This window comes from Aulonocara stuartgranti, assembly GCF_965226115.1.
Source record: "Aulonocara stuartgranti genome assembly, chromosome: 20".
Classification (NCBI taxonomy): Eukaryota; Metazoa; Chordata; class Actinopteri; order Cichliformes; family Cichlidae; genus Aulonocara; species Aulonocara stuartgranti.
Window position 1 is genome coordinate 1,270,796 of NC_138956.1, and position 22,386 is coordinate 1,293,181.

General features: G+C 39.5%; 2 protein-coding genes across 4 annotated transcripts; both read right to left on the reverse strand.

Moving 5' to 3' along the window:
* Positions 1-6,490: 6,490 nt before the first annotated feature.
* pnpla1 (patatin-like phospholipase domain containing 1) lies at positions 6,491-13,773 on the reverse strand. The gene is made up of 9 exons (XM_082519292.1): positions 13,459-13,773; positions 13,141-13,373; positions 12,977-13,042; positions 12,676-12,885; positions 12,407-12,467; positions 12,009-12,203; positions 11,686-11,803; positions 10,354-10,476; positions 6,491-10,209 (listed from the first exon to the last, which is right to left on the reverse strand). Exons 1-9 carry the CDS (start codon positions 13,664-13,666, stop codon positions 10,044-10,046), a joined length of 1,380 nt encoding a protein of 459 aa, XP_082375418.1. The 5' UTR covers positions 13,667-13,773; the 3' UTR covers positions 6,491-10,043.
* A 3,068-nt stretch (positions 13,774-16,841) lies between these two features.
* On the reverse strand, positions 16,842-22,384 carry etv7 (ETS variant transcription factor 7). 3 transcript variants are annotated; one of them, XM_082518195.1, is made up of 10 exons: positions 22,295-22,384; positions 21,835-21,891; positions 21,489-21,627; positions 21,197-21,361; positions 20,943-21,119; positions 19,676-19,804; positions 19,437-19,580; positions 18,098-18,240; positions 17,843-17,943; positions 16,842-17,745 (listed from the first exon to the last, which is right to left on the reverse strand). In XM_082518195.1, the coding sequence occupies exons 2-10, from the start codon at positions 21,865-21,867 to the stop codon at positions 17,556-17,558; spliced, it is 1,221 nt and encodes a 406-aa protein (XP_082374321.1). In that variant the 5' UTR covers positions 21,868-21,891; positions 22,295-22,384; the 3' UTR covers positions 16,842-17,555. The 3 variants fall into 3 exon arrangements, with proteins under 3 accessions (XP_082374321.1, XP_082374322.1, XP_082374320.1); XM_082518196.1 differs by lacking the exon at positions 22,295-22,384 and having other exon boundaries at positions 19,676-19,780; positions 21,835-21,942; XM_082518194.1 differs by lacking the exon at positions 22,295-22,384 and having other exon boundaries at positions 21,835-21,942.
* Positions 22,385-22,386: the final 2 nt, after the last annotated feature.

Genomic DNA, 22,386 nt, shown 5'->3' on the forward strand with positions numbered 1-22,386 from the left:
ACCCGTACAGACACACACACACGCGCACACAATGGAAATTAAACAATAATTAGAGTTTCAAGAAGAACAACAAGCTAATAAAAGTCAGAATTGTGATGAACTTTAGCACATTGTAGTTATCAAGTCCTTTTTTATAAACAGAGGTTACTACTTCCATCATGTAGAATGCAACAGGAGTAACATTTGACCATTAAACCCCCGGTTATTAATTTTCTTTCTTGAAAGATGCTATGAAAATCTAAATTATTATTATTATCACAAAGGCAGTGGGTGACATTTCACATTAACGACGATGCAAATCTACCCGTTAAAGAAACTTCACGACTCCTGTTGGCTGAATTAACAGCTACAGTGGAAATCACTATATTTTTAAACTGATAATTCCATAAATGGACAAATGTGTGGTTAAAAAGTACAGTGGAAAAAGAATCCATGGCAAATTTAAACACTGCACATTCAGGTGCAGCAAAGAAAAAAACAAAAACAAATAAACAAAACCTTAAACAAATATACAGAAAATTCCCTAATTAAAAAATGGCACATTGTATTGTATTTATACAGATAGTTTTGTTGTTGTTGTTGTTGTTGTTGTTACTCTCTTTTGCTTGTTTTGAATGTGTGCATCAAATACCTGCTAAGTGATATAAAAACTAAAATATTAGAATTTGATTCAACACATTGGAGTGCAAAGTGGAGCTTGGAGGGTCTGTTAGTGTAGAAAATTGCACAGTAAACCATAGCATCAAAAATAAAGTTTGTGTTTTCATACTTGCATTTCAGTGAAATGATTTTCATCTAACTGTCAGGTTTACACACTTTGCAGTTCTTTGTTCTGGTTAAGAGTTGTTTTTATTGTTGTCAGATATACAGTGGAGCTGGTTTGGTGCCTGTTGCTATGTGTTCTAAGACAACAGACAAAAGGACTTTCCTCATTCATATCATTAATGCTAAACCAATTTCCTATCCTTGTTTAACAGATTAAGAGGAGGCCTTCATACCAACACATCATTGTTGTCTTTGATGATCGTTCAGGTCTCTAAGCTTGCAACAGCTGTATTTTCACAAGTAACACAACTGAGCCTCATCGCTAACATGGATTACGAGAGAAATTTGAAGAGGACTTACCCATCTAAAATGCTAAATGAAAATATCAGCCATCAAATCAGCTAGAAGTAAAAACAGCTTTTGATATTAATCCTCCTGCTTATTTATCCAGAATGTGTTTATGTTGGCTTGTGTTTGTGTGTGTCCCATTTTCTCTTGGAGTGGGGTTTTAACAACATCCAGTCAATCTGACTACATCCCTGGCAAGGTTGGTTAGGTTTCTAAAATTGTGTCCATTACAGACACTAGATACCTCATCAAAATTGTAATTGGTAATATAATCCAAGGGGTTACCCAAACAGAGTAAAAGATACTTCCAGATTACCTTCAGGATTTGTTGTAGAAACATATATATTGAATAATATATAAATTTACAAATGTCAAACCATGGCATCTGAAACTTTTTTACTTTTCATAAAGACATGACAGTCTCCTCTTTTTTTTTCTTTGAATTCTTGGTTCTCACTCTCCCCTCAAAACTATCCTAATGGAATATCCTTTCAATAATGTGGGGTTTTTATTATGTATAACTAGTGTGTTTTATTTTGTGTGTTTTTGTGGTGTTGTGGCCATCATAAAATCAGTTATACTTATATGAAAACCTCAAAAAAGCATAAATATTTCACTGTCCTATACATGTACAGAGGGCACCACACACATGTATACAAGGTGGGAATATAGTGGGGTTTGAAAACATAATGATGGCAGCAGCCATCAACAGTCAGGTCAATTCAGGTACAGTGAAAGTAACATTTTGAGTGACTGGCTCAGGGAGCGCTTTGTTTTGCCTCAACACTCATTGTGTAGGTGGAGGTGACAGCAGGAGGTTGTCTACATTTACACACACGATGTAAATGACAGGATTTCATTCACATGGATCCAAACAGTTGTAAATACCCACAAAGATGTGTGCACATAACTTTTAAACATTTAAGCATCAAATGAGGATTGGGCCTGGTTTTGTTTTTCATGCTCTGTTGTTATTGTAGAGTGAAAACGAAGTAGCTACACTGTTGACTTTTATCAAAAAAAGGAAACATTAAATAAAGAAAAAGTGGTTTCAGTGTGTGTGATTTGTGTGAGCATTGGGCTGAAACTGCACAGTGGAAGATCCCTGTCAAATGCTTAAAGATGCATGAAGGTGCTCCATCATTAACGAGCTGCTTTGATGGAAAATTCCACAACTGAGTGCGAGATAAACGGAGCGAGATAGATGAAGGAAGACAGAGGAGCGCACAGTGAGCCTGTTGGAGACAGAGTCTGTGTGACACATGGGAGACAGAATTTCTGTGAGGACTGGTGTGTCCCTCTTTTGAACTTCAGTGTGTGTGTGTGTGTGCATGTGTGCATGTGTGTGTGTGCTTTCATCCATAATTAACTGCATCCGGTGATCCTGCTGTCATGGTGTGTATACATACATTACAGAACAGACCCTGACAGATTTATTGGCTCACTGGTTGTTGTTGTTGTTTTTCTCCTTGTGATTGATTTTAGGCTTTTTTTGGAGGGGGGGTTAAAGGCCCTGTATTATTTATTTTCCTCTCCATTTTCACAGTTTTGATTAGAACTGGTGTTTCCACTGTGCAAAGGTGAAAGCAGCAGGAATGGGTATTTAATTCTACACACAAAGTGATGTTTGTCTGCATTGCCAGGACAGTAAGAAATCTTTTGTTAATATGATAGTTATTTTTGCATCTTTGCAAATCACAAAGAAGAAGAAGCAACTAAAAAGAAAAAAAGTAACACTGATTCTGTTGGAAGTGGCAATCCTCAACAAAGCCTTACAGCTATAACGAAATGTGTTGTTTTGTTTTAGTTTTTTCTATTAAAAATTGTCAGGTGGTATAAATGGAGTTTAATGAGATAAATGTCAAACATTAAGCCATTAACAAGGCAAGACTGTGTAGAAATGGTTTATGTAGAAGGTAATCAAAAACTTCAGGGACCAGCAGAATGCAACGCCACATACAAAACAAAAACCCTGTTTTCATTTTGGTTAGCTGGATCACCTAAGGCCAACACAACAGTATTATCTGGATTATCCTTTTGTGTTACACATTTCGATGTTTTTTTCCTCGCTACTTAGCCTGACCTGTCTCCTCAATGTGATGTTTGTGTATTGTATGTACGGTCGGCAAGGTCTGTCATCTCGGTTGTGGGCAAAAGACCTGCAACTGACAAATAAAGGCTCTCTCATCTCTCATCTCTCATCTCAACAGGGGAATTTATTCAACTGTGCAGAGGGAAGCATCGTGTTCTGGATGGGGTTGGTGAGGACAGGGGGAATAACAGCATGAAAACATCAGCATGGATACAATCATCTCATCTGTGAAGAGTTTCCGCTGTGCTTATCTGCCCGTCATGAGGCGGTAACACGGGAACGGTGGTTAAACCACGTTCTTGTGCAACAATTTCACAACACAACAGTGTTTCACCATATCCAGTCATGAGATACACAGCAGTTGGCTCTTGTTATTTATGTCTCACACATGAGGCCATATTAAACAGTAGATAATACTTCGATATTCATTTCACTGGTTTTCCTGACACAACAAACAGCGTTGCTACAGCTTAATTTAGAATGGTGACACCACATAATCTGTTTTATTTTAAAATAACTCCTAACTATTATCAACTTTCATCAGCTTTTCTAACCACAAAAAGCAAATCTGACCAAGCCCCCCCAGCTCGGTTGGACCCCTTGAGTGTGGGGGCCCCTCAGATTGTGGACCTCTGGGCCCGGGGCTTGGTCTGCTCTGGCGTAGCCCTGTGACTCCTGCACCGTGGCTGCCGGGTGACACCCGTCCAAGGCACTCCTCAGCTCTTTTCTGGGTGGGTGGCACGATTGCCTCTGCAGTGGTCGTCCTTGGGCTCTCGTGCTCTGGGGGGCATCTAGATGTCTGGGGCCTGGGTCTCGTCCATGCCTGCTTCATGTCCTGGGGGGCAGGGCCACACCTACTAGACACTTATATGGAGAACTTTATGAATACGAACGAGCTCGCACACACAGGTGTGCACACAGGTACCCACAGACACACACTGTCTGGGTTGGCTGCTGCATCTAAACATATCATGCATTACTAGTACTGTATGCTGCTCAGTAACATTCAATATTTATTATTTACTTACATTCAATTTATTTACATTTATTCAAATAATCATATTTATTAATTATTATTACTGTTGTGTTCGTTGTTGCTATGGTTTCCTGACTGTGTTGTCTGCTTTTGTGTCTGTTTTTCAGCAGGTGAAAGCTGATTTTTAGTGTCTGTCCTCTCTCTATCCGTCCTCGCCTTCTGTTAACTCTCTTACAAACGTCTCTTTCCTTCTTCTTTCTCTTTCCCGTCCTCTGGTCCTGTCCCTTCTGATTGTATTGACTTAAAATAAAAATATAATGATAATAAAGATCAAATAAACGATGACAATCAAGTGGACCAGTATAGCAAAAGCCATGCTGTTGGGCATTTTGCTTGGCCTTAGGACAATACTTCTGATTGCTACAGTGCCAGATATGACAGGCAAATAATAATAATAAAATAAATAAATCAAAGCATTTGATTGTTGAAATTACACAGATCTACATTTAGTCATCGAGGCCAAAAATCCCTAAACTGGAGGCACTACACACATGCAATAGTCACCAGGAAAAACCTGGATAATTAGATAAAGTTTAAGTTCTCAGGGTCAGACAGGGCAAACAGGAAAGTACTTTTCTGCTTTACCAGGAAATGACATAGTGATGTTCATAAGCAAAAATAAGACTTTTCTTCAGTCTAATCATCCAGGCTCTAAATTCAGAAGATGTAGAGGAAGCAGAAGAAAAGCTTAGAAACTGAACAATCTGTGTAGTGTAGTCTAGTGTAGTCTAGTGTGTGTTAGTGTGATCACAAGGGCTGCTGAAGGTTTGGGAGAAACAATATCCCCCAGATGACCCTGTGTTCCCAGTGTAGCTCCCTCATGTCTCTGGTTTTTGATTTGAGTTTCTTGTTTATAGCTCCTTGTGTTTAGTTCAGTACCAATCTGTTTTTTTTTTCAGCAGTAAAGCTGCCGTTTTGAGTTCATCCCTCCCCTCGTATGAGTCCTGCGCTTGCGTTCTATTTCCTGCCCGCTACACAATGAAACATGTTCACTGTGTAAGACGAAGTAGTCAGTTACAGCCACATTTTTATATTAACTACACATAAATTATATAATTTTTAATGATGAAAGTGTAATTCAAACAATTTCCAAGAGTTATGTAGATGCTGATAATGCTCGTACCCTAAGCAGCTCAAGCACACTTGGGTTTTGCAGCAGGACGATGATCTGAAACACAGCAGAAAATCTATCTCCGATTGACTCAAAGCAACAGTTTAGATGCTTTAGCCTGAGTTTAAACTTTGAAAATCCTCCTGTGTGGATGAATTAAAACAATCCTTCAAAGAAGAGTAGACTAAAAGCGATAGGAAAGACTTATTGCAAGTTACTGCAAACACTGGATTGCAGTTCTTGCTGGCAAGGGTGGCACAACCAGTTATTACCGTTAGGGGGCAACTACTTTTTCACATGGGGCCAGGTAGACACACGGAGAGCTTCTTTCCTTAACCTCCTAAGACCCGAACTCTTCCACAGCAGCATTTTTTATTTCTCTTTGATATTTGGGCTGATTGGGACCTGATGAATGTTAAAACAAAGAATTACCAGGGTTTTTTCACCTTATTTTTGTTTCTAAGAAAAATCAGAGCCACATATGAGGATATTCGTTTAAAATTTTGATAGAACAGCAGCAGCATAATGTCCTCGTCAGTGGATATCAGGCCCTTGTAGAGCAAAATTGAGTATTTTGGTCTAAATAACCCAAAATGTGATGTCCACACATGTGGACGCAGGTCCTAGGAGGTTAATAAATGAAATCATAAATTTTAAAAATGCCTTTTTGTATTTACTTGAGGAGAGATTTTGGTTCACTTTGATTTGTAGAAGTGTTTTCAGTGACACTGGGCAAAGATAAACGAGCACAAACACAAGATACATATTTTTACTGAGACACATATCTGATGTGTTTCTCTTGGTTTGACGTTGTGTTTATGCGTGTGTGCTTTAATAGCACGGAGAACCAGATGGAGATCATCTATACCTTTAAGGCAGTATTTGTCAAAACCCATTTTCATCATCTCAAGCAACAAAAAAGCATTAAGACTATCATTAAAAAACAAGTCAACCTCCAGATGTGTCTCTGCAGCATTTTATCAGTGACAGAAATTTCATAAAGAAGCAAAAAAACAACCTAGAATCAATTATTCCTCAACTCACATAGCAATCACTCTACGGTATACTCACTCAGTTGCAGATTACTGAATGTACTTTTAGAGATATCGTCGTTAAAGAGACAGTGAGCAATGTGAACTCAGTTTTACTGATGTCAGTCCTAATTTTTTATTGCTTTTGAGCAGAGGGTTTGACGAGTAAGGGCCCAGTTAAAACAAAAAACAAAAACAACAATACATAATTCAGGGCCCGATGGAAAATGCACACATTCATTTCATTTTTTTGAGAATGCTGTTACATTTTTTACATCCTGACAGAGGATGAATCTCATTCTGCGTTATGTTATGACCTAGTTTGGCACAAGTTTTTTTTTAATCTAAAGTTAAAAGTACACAAAAAAAGAACTTGTGCATTTCCAGCCTTTATCCCATGTTGTCTTTATATGACAAGTCTGCCACATACTCTCAAAAACTGAAAAACCAGCAAGGGCATCTTTCTTTCTTCGCAAAGCCAGCTTACTGCCAGTTGACTGGCTGGATCAGCGGCTGATGCGGAACAGCACCAGATGTGTGTGTTATCTGTATCATCCATCCACATTTATTATATAAGAGGATCTGTCTGCAGGTAGCAGGCCATCTGTATGAAAAAGGACATGGAGCTGAGAGATCAAAATCATCTGTTCCTCTCTGTGTCGACACATGTTTCCATTCAGACAGGAGTGTGAAAGTGGATTAGATGGTCACCCGAGAAAGCGGTGTACTTTCGTTAATAAAGCCACACCCCTGATTTAAGCCTGTCTAGACACCATTGATGTGTTTTTCTGTCATCTCTGTTTATTTGTTTGCTTATTTAAAAGGAACCCCATTAGTCTTCCTGGGGCCCAAACCCCCAGGAAAAACACTATGACAAAATACACACATTTCCATTACAAATGACCTTACCCTCTTACAATATTTACAATAAATTAAAAGCTGCCTAAATAGGCTTTTAAATCATTTTTAAAATTATGAATAGAAGCCAGTTCTCTAATTGCATAAGGCAACTTATTCCACTGAAAAGATGCTCTGAATATAACAAAAAGTTGCTTTTAACCGGAGGAGTTACCAAATGTACTATGATTATGCATTTCATCTGGATGCTGCAACTGAGCAGAAAACAAATATGGTGTGTTTACCAGTATTGCTTTCTTTAAAAATACAAGTAAGTCATTGTATAATTTGGCTGTTACAGAAAGCCAAGGAAGTTTATTGTGCATTTTATCGATATTTGTATTGTATGAACACCTTAACACTAATCTGGCCGCCTTGTTCTGGACTAACTGAAGTTCAGATCTGTCTTATTAGCTGCTGACCAAATGACTGAGCAGCACTCTAGATGAGATAACACTAGTGCATTAATGACATCTTTCATAACAGAAGTAATACAAAAGGAGCATTTCTTAGCTATAGCTATGCCCTGTCCCATTTTCCTTATAACAGAGTTGATGTGCTGAGACCATGAAAGGTGGTGGTTTATGGTAACACCAAGTAATTTAGTCTGGGTGACCTGTTCTAATACCGATCCAGCTATGGAAAGATTTAGCTGTGAGCTGTTGACTAAGCGTCCTCTACTTCCTATTAACATGGATTTGGATACGTTTAAAATCATGTTGTTTTTACTTATTCAGTCAAATATGTTCAGTAAATCTTGTTGCACTGGTCAATTCAGAGTAAAACATGGTGGAATCATCAGCATACATTACAAGATGAGATTTATCCAGGACGTACGGCAGATCATTCGTAAAGACTGAGCAGAGAAGTGGACCGAGGCAGCTGCCTTGGGGTAGAGCACAGTTCATTTCACAGCCCTCAGAGAAATAACCATCATAATAAACCTGTTGCCTTCTTTCAGACAAATAACTTTCCATCCAGCACAAAGCATCTGGTGAAAATCCATAACATTTTAGTTTATCTATTAAGAGATCATGATTTATCAAATCAAATGCAGCACTAAAGTCCACGAATGCCAACCCGACCAGGTTCCCATCATCTAGATGTTTATACCAGTTATCTGAGCTGAGCTGGTGGAGTGACCAGGTTTGTAGGCATGTTGAAACTGAGTGAGTAACTGATTTTCATAATTTTACTTAGACCAGTAATCGGTCTGCTATTGACACCATTAAAAACGTCGTTCTTGTTTTTAGGGATGGGAATTATTTTCGATTCTTTCCACTGCAATGGAAATGAGCTGCATGCCAAAGATCTATTACATATGTGACATAGGGACACAAACTTGGCTGCAACTTTGAGCAGTTTGCTGTCTGTGTTATCAGAGGATGTATCGTCAGGAAGTGATATCAATAAGCGCTCTACCATCTCAACACTCACTGCCTCAAACTTAAATTGGCTTTGCTTATTATTCACGATAACATCCTGTATAAGTGATAAACTGGGATCGCCTCGGCTCATATTAGATTTGAAATTTGTTATTTTATTGCTGTAGTAATTAAAAACATTATTGGCCTTAGCTTTACTCATAAACGTTCCACCCGTGTAGATGTGAGACACCACCGGAGCAAGATCTCTACCCATTATATTTAAAACTTCCCACACCTTCTTTCCGTCCTTACTGGCCTCCTTGAGCTTCAGTTGACAATATTCTTTCTTCTTGCACATATTCAGTTTAGTTACTTGATTTCTTAACTCGCGATATCTTGCCCACTCTTGTGGACTGACAGAATTATTTGCTTTTGCTATATCTCTTTCTGACGTTGCAGCCTTAAATTCATTATCTAGCCAAGTTCTTTTTAACAGTACATCTCCATACAGGGGCATGTTTGTCAGCCAGGTAGCAAAAGTTTGCACAATATGAAGAAGGTCCTAAGGCTACAACTCAATTTAGCCTAATTTATAACAACAGGCCGGTCAAATGAAACCAAAAGCATCAAGCATAGACTGGAAGACAGGAGCTATTAACAGCTAAATTTTAGAAAAGCAACACAAAGACTTGATACAAGGCAAATAAGCCTTAGAAAGTAGGTTTCTGCTCCTTTGACATCAAACTTGCCTTGTCACACATTAGTATTTGTGCCCTTTCCCAGAATTCCTTGATCGTTATTAAGCTACGTCTGGAAATGAAATGAAGACATGCCGTAGGCAACAGCGGTTCACCACCGAATCGCTGTAAAATGATAGTGAGGTAACGATGAAAGAGCCCTATTGTGTAACAGCTCATCACAGGACTGACCGTCACCCTGCAGCTAAATTCTTAACCATGAGTGTTTTTGTCAGTGATGTTCTGATTTTTCAACTCTGAAAGAGCACTTACTGTAGATAAACAGATTGTAGTTACAATGTTCTCCAAGGAAATGAAAGTAATTCTGAAGGGTTGATTACCACCTTTCAGTGGCCTTTTACATCCTACCATCTTCAGGTCAAACACCTTCAGGTTTTGTTTGGTTTCATAACTTCTTCATAAATTCTGTAAAGGATTCTACATCCAGCACAACGTTGAGTGTTAAAGAACCAATAATGACAAAACTATGCCAACTGTGAAGGTCTGCACTCCACTGCCTCAGCAACACAATTTCACAAGTATGAAAACATAGATACAGATACTGTGCTCAGCTTTCGTAAATTACAAGCCTGCAAACTCTTCAACACTTTAGAACATGTTAAATGGAAATCTGCACTTCACTTGTTTACAGCAGTATTTCACAAAGACTGTTGTTTTGGTTTCTTGTAAACCGGAGATGATTTTTCACTGGCATTCTCTGAACGTGAAGAAAACTCGTTGAAAGGCGATGGCTGCCTCCGGCCTTGTGATGCCTCAGACTGCGCCTGGTCTTTCTGCCACAGCGCCCGGGCGACCGGCATGATGCTAAAACAGAGATATTCAAGTTCAGTTGAGTTTGGCTGAAATACTTGAGATTGAAAACGGTTAAGATTTCAAGTAAAATAATTCTATATAAATCCTATACGCAATAAACAGTGTAATAATTTAAGATACGAGATGCCATCTTACTTTTCATTTATATTCTTCTTGATGGTAGAGACAGCTCCTTCGAAAAAGAAAAAGGTGAAAACTCTCATGGTGTGCCAAGTCAACAGAAGAAGCTCAGGCATCTGCTCGAACAGCAACTCCAGCCTGGTGGAAATAGAGAGGTCACAGTGATTGCATCTGCATAAAAAGTAAATAACAAACTACAAGTACAGGAATGTGAAAAAGAAAATACGCTGTCTTTAATTGTTTTACATATTAGGAAATATCGTCTGGTCCTCACCAGAATTTAAAATGAGATAAATACAGCCTCAGATGAACAATAAAACATGACACGTTACAATGTGTAATTATTGGTTTAGCAAAAAACGAAGAAAACTAAGCACACCTTTAACAGCAAGAGCTTTTTGTGTATGACTAATCAGTCTTTCACATCACTGTGTTGGGATTTAGGCCCATTTTCTTTACAAGATTTCTTCAATTCAATTAAAGTTGATCTATATATATATATGTGCCAAAAAACACCAATAATTGTCTCAAGGCGTTCTACACTGGAGACAGTGGGAAGTAAAGTTCTGGCAGAACCAGTTTGTATGGGGTGTTTGTGTCGACATGCTCTGTTTGGTTTTCTCTAAATATGGCGCAGGGCATTAAATCCAACATCCTCACGTTGATCTTGGCTCTCCACAGTACATTGTTCCAGATGCAGCTTTGTAAACTTAAGGCATGCTGCAATCTTCTTTTTAGAGAGAAGAGGCCTTCTCAACTATTAGAAAAAACTCCTCCTTGGTCAATCTTCTCTAACTGTACTGTCATGAACTTTTTAACATGCTAACTTCAGTCTGTACAGTCTGAGGTGTAGCTGCTGGTCATCGTGCTATATTGGGATGATTAGGATGTGTTGCAGAGATGCTGCCTCTGTTTAAGGCAATAGTCTGACAATCTGGGACTTCTTTATTTTCTTGCAGAACGTTGAGCGAGATCAGTCATTCTAAAAACAAAAATTAAGAAGCTAAGTAAAAAGCTGCAGGTTGCAGCTAATGTAGTGTTGCATAATGATAAACAATGGAAAGCACTGCTATCAGTAATTCTAAAAGGTATAAGAGACATTACCACATTATGTCTCTGCACAAAAGTAGGAATTACAGAACTCCGTCACCATCTATTAGCAGCCGTTTCATGGAATTATCCAGCAACCTCATGATGATCACATCATCTCAGAAATTTATGGTCATTAGTGAAACGATCGAGCTGTTTTCTTTCTTCTTTGTTTATCAAACAAAAACAAAGAGAGTTTCAGAGCTTCGGAGCACACAAAGTTTCTGCTGGCCTGTCTGTGTTCAGCGTGTTCATTACCTGTCCCTGTTCTGCAGCACAGCGTAATAAGACAGCATGAGGGGCAGGAGCAGGTAGGATAGGATTCTTGCAGGGAGTCCAAACATGTTCAGATAAGTCATCACGTTGCTCAGCAACACTGAAACGCAGACATGAACAAAGATAGCTTTGCAAAGGCAAAGTGGAACAATATGAATGTTCTGGTTGAGTTTCTACTGAATCATTCATCGTTCTGTTGACATCACATTGACAAACTGACCAACGTCAGATTTCATTTACATTGCTATGAAATTGCTATTTCCCTATTAGTAATATTTGTGCCTGTGAGTGTGTTCAAAACATGCCGTTTTTCACAGTATCAAAATGGAGAGGAGGATACTGTGCAGCTTCCTGTGTGGTCGAGTCGCTCATCTGAATGGTTCCGTTGTCTATAAAAGATGTCAGCTCGGTCGTCCCGTTTTCCAGCTTCTTCTTCTCCTCTTCATCTTTCATGGTTTCCAGATGAAGCAATGTGATATTCTGATTAACACTAAGTGGCCCTTGGGACAGTTTTGAACATGAGAGAAAGGAATTAAAGAGAAAGTTAGGTAGATTAAGTTTAGCCAAGAAAAACTGTTTGTTTGTTTGTTTGTTTGTTTGTTTGTTTGTTTGTTTGTTTCTTTCTTTCTTTCTTTCTTTCTTTCTTTCTTTCTTTCTTTCTTTCTTTCTTTCTTTCTTTCTTTGTAACTAGCACCTGACTCACCATTACTCTGAAGGAAATGAACAGCATCTTTGTAGCCACTGTGAAAGGCTTCCTCCATATTCTGGAGAGGAAAAATGAATAAACATAATTAAATGTGACACAATGAAATGAAAGATCAAAAATAATGTAATGTTTTGTAGCATAATGTTTAATTTCCTTTGCTATATTTCTAAAAATGTTAAACACAAACTATTACACAATAATAGATTGAGGATAGAGATGGGGATACAGGCAGTATAGGATATGGCCACATATAGTTTGGGTCTGACCTCCAAAGTTGGGTAAATGGCATTGATGAACCTGAAGCTGTTGTCCAAATTGCCCTTTAAAGTGACACCATGCGTTACAATGTCCAGCCAACATGGTGCGTCGCCAGGGCAGATGTCACTCTCTCCAGAAAATGGGCACACGGTCAGTGTGCGACTGGAGGATCCAGGCGCTATAGGCTGAATGCCGCTTAAGCCACCATCCAAATAGAACTGCAGCAGAGATTAACATTTGGGATTTTTATTTTGAAAACAGGGCTCACAAGGTGCGTGGAGGGAAGTTTTGAGGCCACCAAATACTCACTACTCCTTTGAATGATGGAGGTACAAAACCACAGTAACCAGGCAAAAAACAGCTACAAAGCAGTGCCTGAACACAGCACACAACAGTTTTTAGTCAACATAGTTATTAAGGTTTGTTTTTTACTTTTCTTATTTCTGAGCTCCAAAACAGCAGAGCAAGCGTACCTGTACTACATCTTCTTTGGAGTCAAAATCAGACATGAGAATTTGCTCGCCATCCGTCAGACGGGTCATGGTAACAGCAAGGCGACCGTTGGCCAGTTGGTGCGCATTAGGCGGAAGATGCTTGTTTAAAATACATTCCAGCCAGTGAAAAAGCTTGATTGAGGGGTTCAGTGGTCCAAGGGTAAAAGACTTCACTTCCTTGGCAAAATGAATCATCTCATCCCGAATGGTAACTGTGAATTAGAGGATTGGGGGAATAAATGTGTAATGAATACATCCAACAGAAGTCATTGCAGAACATAAGAAAGAGTCACTTACTTAGATTCATTTCACAAACCACAGCAGCTGCTACCAGAGAACCAGCAGATGAGCCAAGGATGCTAGGTGCGGAGTGAAGTATCCAGGGTGCATAATGTAGGAAGCACTGGGCGACGCCTAACTGGTAGGTGGCCAGGAACCCTGATCCAGAAAAGGAGATGGACTGAGGACCTTCAGTGTACTGATAACTGGAAACTCCGGAGGTCATTTTCAATGATCTGTTTAAATATTGTAAATGGAGAAAAGCTTTTTTTTAAAATGGAGAACAAGCTAAGGCGAACTTAGATGAACTATCCACTCAGATCTTGGGAGAGGGTTTCACAGTCAGTGTTTTTAAATTCATTGCAATTAGACATAGCATGTTGGTCACGCTCATGTGAACAGGGGTAAAACAAGGATTTCTAATGTTGGGAGGTTGTGTAGCTCCATGGTTGCAATGCATAAACCAAAATACTTTCGCATATATACTATTTGAATAAAAACACTTTAAACAAGATGAGAGAAGGTGGAAAGTTTTACTGAGTGCACATAAACTGATCAACTCCCAGCTGTTGCCAATAAAACGCTTCTGCGATCTTCTGTTCATCAGTATCATATATAAGAGTGATAGTCAATATTTAATTTATAATTACTTGACTGATATTTCAGAGTATACAGGGAGTGCAGAATTATTAGGCAAATGAGTATTTTGTCCACATCATCCTCTTCATGCATGTTGTCTTACTCCAAGCTGTATAGGCTCGAAAGCCTACTACCAATTAAGCATATTAGGTGATGTGCATCTCTGTAATGAGAAGGGGTGTGGTCTAATGACATCAACACCCTATATCAGGTGTGCATAATTATTAGGCAACGTCCTTTCCTTTGGCAAAATGGGTCAAAAGAAGGACTTGACAGGCTCAGAAAAGTCAAAAATAGTGCGATATCTTGCAGAGGGATGCAGCAGTCTCAAAATTGCAAAGCTTCTGAAGCGTGATCATCGAACAATCAAGCGTTTCATTCAAAATAGTCAACAGGGTCGCAAGAAGCATGTGGAAAAACCAAGGCGCCAAATAACTGCCCATGAACTGAGAAAAGTCAAGCGTGCAGCTGCCAAGATGCCACTTGCCACCAGTTTGGCCATATTTCAGAGCTGCAACATCACTGGAGTGCCCAAAAGCACAAGGTGTGCAATACTCTGAGACATGGCCAAGGTAAGAAAGGCTGAAAGACGACCACCACTGAACAAGACACACAAGCTGAAACGTCAAGACTGGGCCAAGAAATATCTCAAGACTGGTTTTTCTAAGGTTTTATGGACTGATGAAATGAGAGTGAGTCTTGATGGGACAGATGGATGGGCCCGTGGCTGGATTGGTAAAGGGCAGAGAGCTCCAGTCCGACGCCAGCAAGGTGGAGGTGAGATTTACAAGGAGGGAAAACAGTACACCTCTCTGAACAGTGTCTGGGAGGCTGTGGTTGCTGCTGCACGCAATGTTGATGGTGAACAGATCAAAACACTGACAGAATCCATGGATGGCAGGCTTTTGAGTGTCCTTGCAAAGAAAGGTGGCTATATTGGTCGCTGATTTGTTTTTGTTTTGTTTTTGAATGTCAGAAATGTATATTTGTGAATGTGGAGATGTTATATTGGTGTCACTGGTAAAAATAAATAATTGAAATGGGTATATATTTGTTTTTTGTTAAGTTGCCTAATAATTATGCACAGTAATAGTCACCTGCACACACAGATATCCCCCTAAAATAGCTAAAACTAAAAACAAACTAAAAACTACTTCCAAAAACATTCAGCTTTGATATTAATGAGTTTTTTGGGTTCATTGAGAACATGGTTGTTGTTCAATAATAACATTATTCCTCAAAAATACAACTTGCCTAATAATTCTGCACTCCCTGTAGAAGGTTCTGCACTGGAGGCTAATGGGACTGTTAATGTCTAAGATTAAAACACTCGTTTTGTTGAGTTGTGACCTTTACTTCAGTCGTGTTGTTAATGTGGTGAGGTTTCTAAAGTTGGAAACAGTGATTTAGCATCACCCAGGCTCCTGTAGCAATTACTGACTTCCGCCTGATCTTTACGTCATGCAGTGTTGCCTGTTGGACACAGGAGTCACATGAGATGTCTGACTCCTGACAGATAATGTTACTATTGTCTGCAAGTAGGCGACTCTTGACTTTCTTAAAATTAAATTAACCTCTTAAGCTCCAAGCCTAACTGATCTCCTGCCTTTTGCCCTCGTATCAGGAGGCGTTGGGGCTTAAGGGGTTAATTTGGTGTATGTCTGTTGTGTACCTCATTAAGCATTATACACCAATAATAAACTAGCTTTTCTAACTTTCTTAACTTTACTTTACTTGGTACTTTACATGCATTTTTTAAGCAAAGCTGACTTATTTTTGCAGTGTTGGATATTAGAGGAGACATTGATGTAATGTAAGCTGCTCTGGTATTTTGCTCAAACCATGCCAGCTACCGAGACAGTTTCAAATGAACTTAATCTCAATGTAACAGATGCGGCTTTTATACTATTTGGATCAAATCGACATGTTGAATAAGTAAATTATCGAACTGATTTGCATTCAGGTGGGGACATAAAAAGCTGAAATGTCAGTTTACAGTCTACGTCTGTGCTGCCATCTGTCTGATCTGTTTAATTAACATCAAACTGACAAAGTGGAGATGGATATGTAAGCCTGTGAAACACTCTACACAAGCCTCTATTTTACGAATTCTACAGCTCCAGCTGAACAGAGTTATTATACCTAATAGGTCAAAATGTTTTTAGGCCCATACTGTAAAAACTGCATTGTCAAAGATGGGTGTAGTAAAAGACGAGCATCCGCAGATGACGAGTAAATCAGCCATGGCTCAGCCAGTCTTGTTTAAGGCCTGTCTTATAACATGTGGTGACTTTTTGTCTTTTCCTTAAAACTAAAAATATTCAAAAGCTGAACCACTGTAGGAAATACGAGTATTTGAATCATTGAATTGTAAATCCTATTAAATTTACAACAGCACCCCCTGCTGGCAAAATTCAGACCATTCAACTGTCATGAGTGAATATTGCAATTGTTTAGCAACGATCTATTTTTGTCCTGACGTTTGGCTTGTCATAAGAAGTTAACTTTATCATTTTCATCTCAGAAAAACATTTATATGAAATGTTTTACCAACATATATAATTGGGATAGCTCAGTAGGTAGAGTGGTTGCCCCATGATCGGAAGGTCGGGGGTTCAAATCCACTGAACGGCTGCCCTGAGGTGCCCCTGAGCGAGGTACCGTCCCTGCACACTGCTCCCTGGGTGTCCAGTGGCTGCCCACTGCTTCACTGAGTGAATGGGTTAAATGCAGAGAGAAATTTCCCCTCAAGGACAATAAAGTATACATTAAAATATTTATTTTTCCAAAGCAAGTTCAATGCAAACTTTTCACACACACACACACAATGAAACACCAAATACTTAACCTACGGATAGAAAAAGCTGCTTTCCACCACTGAAAAAAATAACAATTTGTAAAAATCCCAATCTGAGCTACGCTGAAGATTTCAAGGTATTACTACGTAAGCTGAAACTTTCAGATACCCTACCAAAAATGGGAGATAATAACCTGACATTTTGACTTATTGATGGCAATTTTTTTCTAGTGGTGGAAACAATCTTGAATATTAACCAGCATTCAAAACAAAAACAGTTATTTATCCTCTCTTATGTTATTAAACTCGTATTGGACTGTAGTCATTTCCAACCCATAGCTGCAAGACCTGTAAAGTTTATGAAAATAACTCTGTTATGTGATTATATTGAACGAAGCAGATAATTTTAAGTTTTGCTGGCTGGATAATTCTGTGATTAATTTCACAGTTTTCCTCACTCTTAATATTAGTGTTTACTCAGATCACAGTTATACACACATTGATTCAGAGAAAAAAAAATAACAATAATAATCTCACAGTAAACAACACAACTGTGTTTTTTCAGACTGTACATGCATTTTTTCCTCCCCTGAAAGCTCAAACCACGAGATAAATATATTACAACCTCCTATTTTATTCGGTAAGAGCCGTGCTGCTACACATGATCCACGGTTTTATTCTATCTCACTGGTGCACCAGTCGGGGGAGGCTGTGGAGACGTCCGATCAGGGGAAACCTCAAAATGGTCTTCAGAGAACTCTTGTGTAGGACTGGAGTCCGGGAAGTCGCCATCGTGAGGTGGAGTGTGCTCCAGGGCGCCGGAAGCCTCGACCTGCTGTTTCTTGATATCTTGAGGGAGTTTCAGAAACCTGAATGGAGGCGACGAACAGGCAGGAAGGATGAGTTCGAATGTTATTTAAGAGGAAAATAGAAAGCGGATGACAAAGAAAGGAGCAGAGACGAGACCTGAAAAGGAGTTTTTGTCCTCTTTCTTTTTTGATAATGTTCAGTTTGTAGTAATGCCGTAAAGCCCGAGACATTTTCTCATACGTCATATTTTCTCGGTTCTGAAAAAAGAGATCATGCATCATTAGTCATGCAAGTCATGCACTACATTATTCACTTTTCCCCAATGTTCCCTGCTTTTTTCTGTTTTGTTTTATTCTCCACCTGTGTAGCCGTTTTTCCTGATGGATGAAGCACAGAGAACTGGGAACTCACCTTGTGGTTTCCCCAGAGCCGTGCCAATCCATTGGGGTCCACCACCCTGAAAACCAAGCTGTCCGGATCTTCCCATCGAATGTATTCTTGGTAACGGTCATCACAAAGCAACTGATACACATAGTCCCACAGCAGCCTGCACTCTGGCCATGATTAGAAGAGTAATAACACACGTGTTGGCAGAACTTACACTACTGTCACAAATATACGTATTTAAAGTTCAATTCAGTACCATTTAGTATATTTTCACTCTCAGTGCCACGTTCCAATAAACACGTATAAAAATGGCGTAGTCACAAGTGTACATGCACTAATCATGTGGATGAATGCCACGGTCATTTACATCTTTTAATGATTTATTCGACCTGTTCTTGTACAGCAGACATCTTTAACGACTTTAGAAAACAAGAACTAGGTACACAAGTTTATATTTATTTTAGGTTCTCTCTAATCCACACAGGGTCAACAGTATATATACACAGGCTCACTAACATATAGTTGAATGTCCCACAGCAAGATGCATTTAGTAGCCATCAACAAGCCACTTACCATTCATCTTGGCAGAAATGGTCAAATTCATGTAAATTGGTTGGTTTCCTGGTTTTGAGAGTAGTCGCACTGTTCGAATAACTTGTACTTACACACACTTGCTGATAATATTGGAATCTGGAGTTGTTTAGAAATTTCAAGAGACCTTCTGAAGTTCTATCTGTGTTCTTTCTTTTTTATTATTTTGGTAAAGAGAAACGACCAATTGTAGTTAAACAACACTGCAGGACTTTCATCACCACTTATTAAGAGATTTAAGTGAATGTATGTATACTTTTCTCCCTGTGTGGATCAGAGAAAGTCATTAAAGATGTATGTTGTACAATCATTCCACCCGGACAAAGAACAGTTCAAAGAAAATCATTAAAAGCCTCAAATTGCCACGACATTCGCGCTCATGACGAGGAAACTTCTCACCACAAGTGTACCTGTAAGCCTGACATTAACATATCATTTTGAGCCGTCATTTAGACATAACAAAAGAATAAAATAGCCAACTATTGAATATTTAAAGCGCAGGTCCACTTTTGGGTTATTGCTTCAGGATGTTGTGTCTGTTTTGCTCTTTACCTCACAAACAAATCCAACGTGTTGGACTTAAAATAGTTTCTAGGAAACTGAGTGTGTTCATGTTATTGGTGCATTTGCTGATTGTATATAAAATGCTGTTTATGATATATGAGATTTTTTTTCTTCACTTTTTAAAGAGACACGGTTTTAACAATTCTGTGTGTTTTCTGTGATTAAATACATGAAGAGCACAATAGTCAACAAATTATTGTAACAATACCTGGGATGCGACCGTTTGCCTTGTGCAGCGGACTCCTTGGCTTATGTCGACTGGAGAGGTTCAGAGGCTCCGGGGTGATGTTCTTCGTTTGGGGATTACACTCATCCTGATTGTGGTGCAATGTTGAGGTACCCGCTGATCCGTCTGAGAGACACAGACGGCAACAAAGAAATGAAGCCTCTGAAACAGTAGGAATTGCAGGACAATTTACTTCTGCTATGGCCATTTGTCATACTCACTCTTTTGTGTGAGTGGTGCAGACAAGGTGTAGCAGATGGGGCGATCTGTAAGGGCTGACACTGATTTTGGCTGGCTGCTTACAGTGGCCCCGACAGCAGCCAACACTGTGGTGGTGAAAGCGGGTAAAACTGTGAGTCAGAAATATGAGGAAATGTGAAACGCTAAAGTGAAAGTAAAAGTGACTTTACAGCCACATGAACATTTTATAATATCAGGCTTAGCACAAGCTAATGTTTAACACAGAGACTGTTTTACTTCTAGCAGACAGAGCGCAGAACAAAGTCATTCTTCTGAACTTGAGAGTTAAAGGATCCTTTTTCCAGGAAACTGAAGACCATTGGCCAACACATTCTTTTTCTGGGAAAGATTATACAGTTGTTTTGCTTGACAAACGTTTGTGGGTGTGTGTCTTTGTGTAGTGTACGCATACACCATTTATGGTTCTGGTACTTCAGCATTTCCATTTCTTCATCATTATAAATTATGAGATAACTGCTTAACGCATCATGTAATTAGGTGAGCAAATAAAATCCGTTTTTGCAGAGAAGTCAATCAAAGTACCCAATCACAAAATAATGAGGGTTTATTTCATCTTTGCCAGCGAATCACTATTCCTCACATGTGAAGAAAAAGCACAGAGCAAAGGAAAACATTTCAGTTAGGGGTGAGCAAACATTGATTAGCGTCAGTCTTTAAATTTGGGGGATAAGAAGTCAATGGATGTCCTCACATGTAGAGTAAAACAAAAGTGGGAAAGAGAAAGGATTCCCACGTGATATGTTTGCACATGTGGTAGATCAGGAAGTATTCACACCCACGATCCAACCAGAATAAACGAGTTCTTATGTGGATACAAATGTTCCTGAAGACTAGAGATCCTCCTAAAACTTTACAAGAGGCAGAGCCTCTGATGAGAACCAAACCAAAGGTGCTTTTATCTATTATTCTGTACACAGACCAACAGGTAATGTTCAGTGTGTCCAATCATGGCCACATTCAAATCTAAACAAAAACATTTCTCTCTCCCTGTGTGTCTTTGTTGAATTACTGTACACAACACACTGCTACGTTTCTTGTCATTTCTTTAAATTTTACTCTATTTTTTCTTTTTTTACATTCTATTGCTGATCTAATGCATTTTCTTTTTTGCCCCATGTAAAGCACTCTGAGTCTACAACTTGTGTACAAATACATCTGTCTGCCTTTACACTGAACTGTAGTATAGCAGTATATATATTTATAAATGTACTCCTTAATTTTACTCACCCGGGGTGCCACTGACTTTGGGAGACTGTGGCTCTTGGACTGTGTGAGCGATTACCTGGCAGCTGACTGGACCCTGAAGGTGTCCAGCTGCCACGGGAGGAGTTGTGTTAGGCGGGTCACATACCACACTCCTCCTCTGCTGCTTCACACACTGAAGGATCTCATACAGAACATCACCTGCAGAAAAATGAGGGATTTCATATGAAAATGCAGCCACGGAAACAGGTGACTTCGATCTACTAACTCATGTCCACCTGAGCTGGGGCAGCGGCGTCTGAAGTCCTCCTTAGTGAGGAGACACAAGGCTCTGCCGTTCATCTCAAATCGGCCCTTCTCCGGCCGGCGCAGCGAGTACTCCTTTTGAGCCCAGTGGAGCCACAGGGAAACATCATCTTTATCCCACAGGGATGGGTTAATTCCTGGAAACAATAAATGCATCATTTCAAATCTAATGTGCTTGCAGAAGGTGCTGCATATGTGTATCTGCAGTCATATCTGCAATTAATATTAACAGATAAGTAGAACAGAGAGGATAATTTAACTCACTCAGCCTTCCAGGCAGATGCCACAAGTCTTCTTGAGTGGGAGGACTAACCAAAGGATCTTGGGTAGGTGGGGAGTGATGCACAGTGGGATAAATGTTGACTTGCTTTTCACGTACAATCGATGGAGGACTGTTTTCTTGCTACAAAACATCGATACAAATGGCTATAGTCACAGTACTCAGCAGTTTTGGAGCAGCAATGCTGAGCGACAGAGAGCATAAACAACAGCTGCTGGTCACCGTCCAACGACTAAGGCACGAAAGCTCAAACAAAAACTGAGTCGGATTCCAGGTTTGTGGTTTTAGACCACAGGCTTTGAAAGATTTGCCCCCGAAAGACTAACTTACCTTGATCAAAGGTGACGGGGAAACGCTCTCCATGGAGACGTCCTTTAATCTGCTCGACTGCACAGAAAATAGAGGGACTTCCTCATGAGCAGAATGAAAACAAACTTCGGGTCACGTCTCAAACAAAACTCACTTTTAAACGAACACACTCGAAGATTTTTTTAAACGCCACTATTTTCACAATCAACCCTTCCGGGAAATGAAAACGAAAGAAATATAATCCCTGCAGGGGGGTGTGTGCAAAATAGGATGATTGGAGGAAGCAACGACAGAGGACATTTCCAAAACCTTTGACTGCACTTGTTTAGACACGCAGTAGTGTATTTACAGAAGCGCTGCAGCAGACGCTCTCGTTCATAAATGAAATGCGGGTGGAGGGAGGGTGACACCTATTTTTGTTTTATTTTTTGAATAGTTTTTATTTCTCTTTCTTTCTCTTTCGCTATTACGCAATACATACATGAGCGGTAACCCGTGTGGCCAGAAAATACAAGAAAACTACAGGAAGTGGTCGATGATAAGAAGTGCCAGAGATACTTAAGAGGTGTAGGA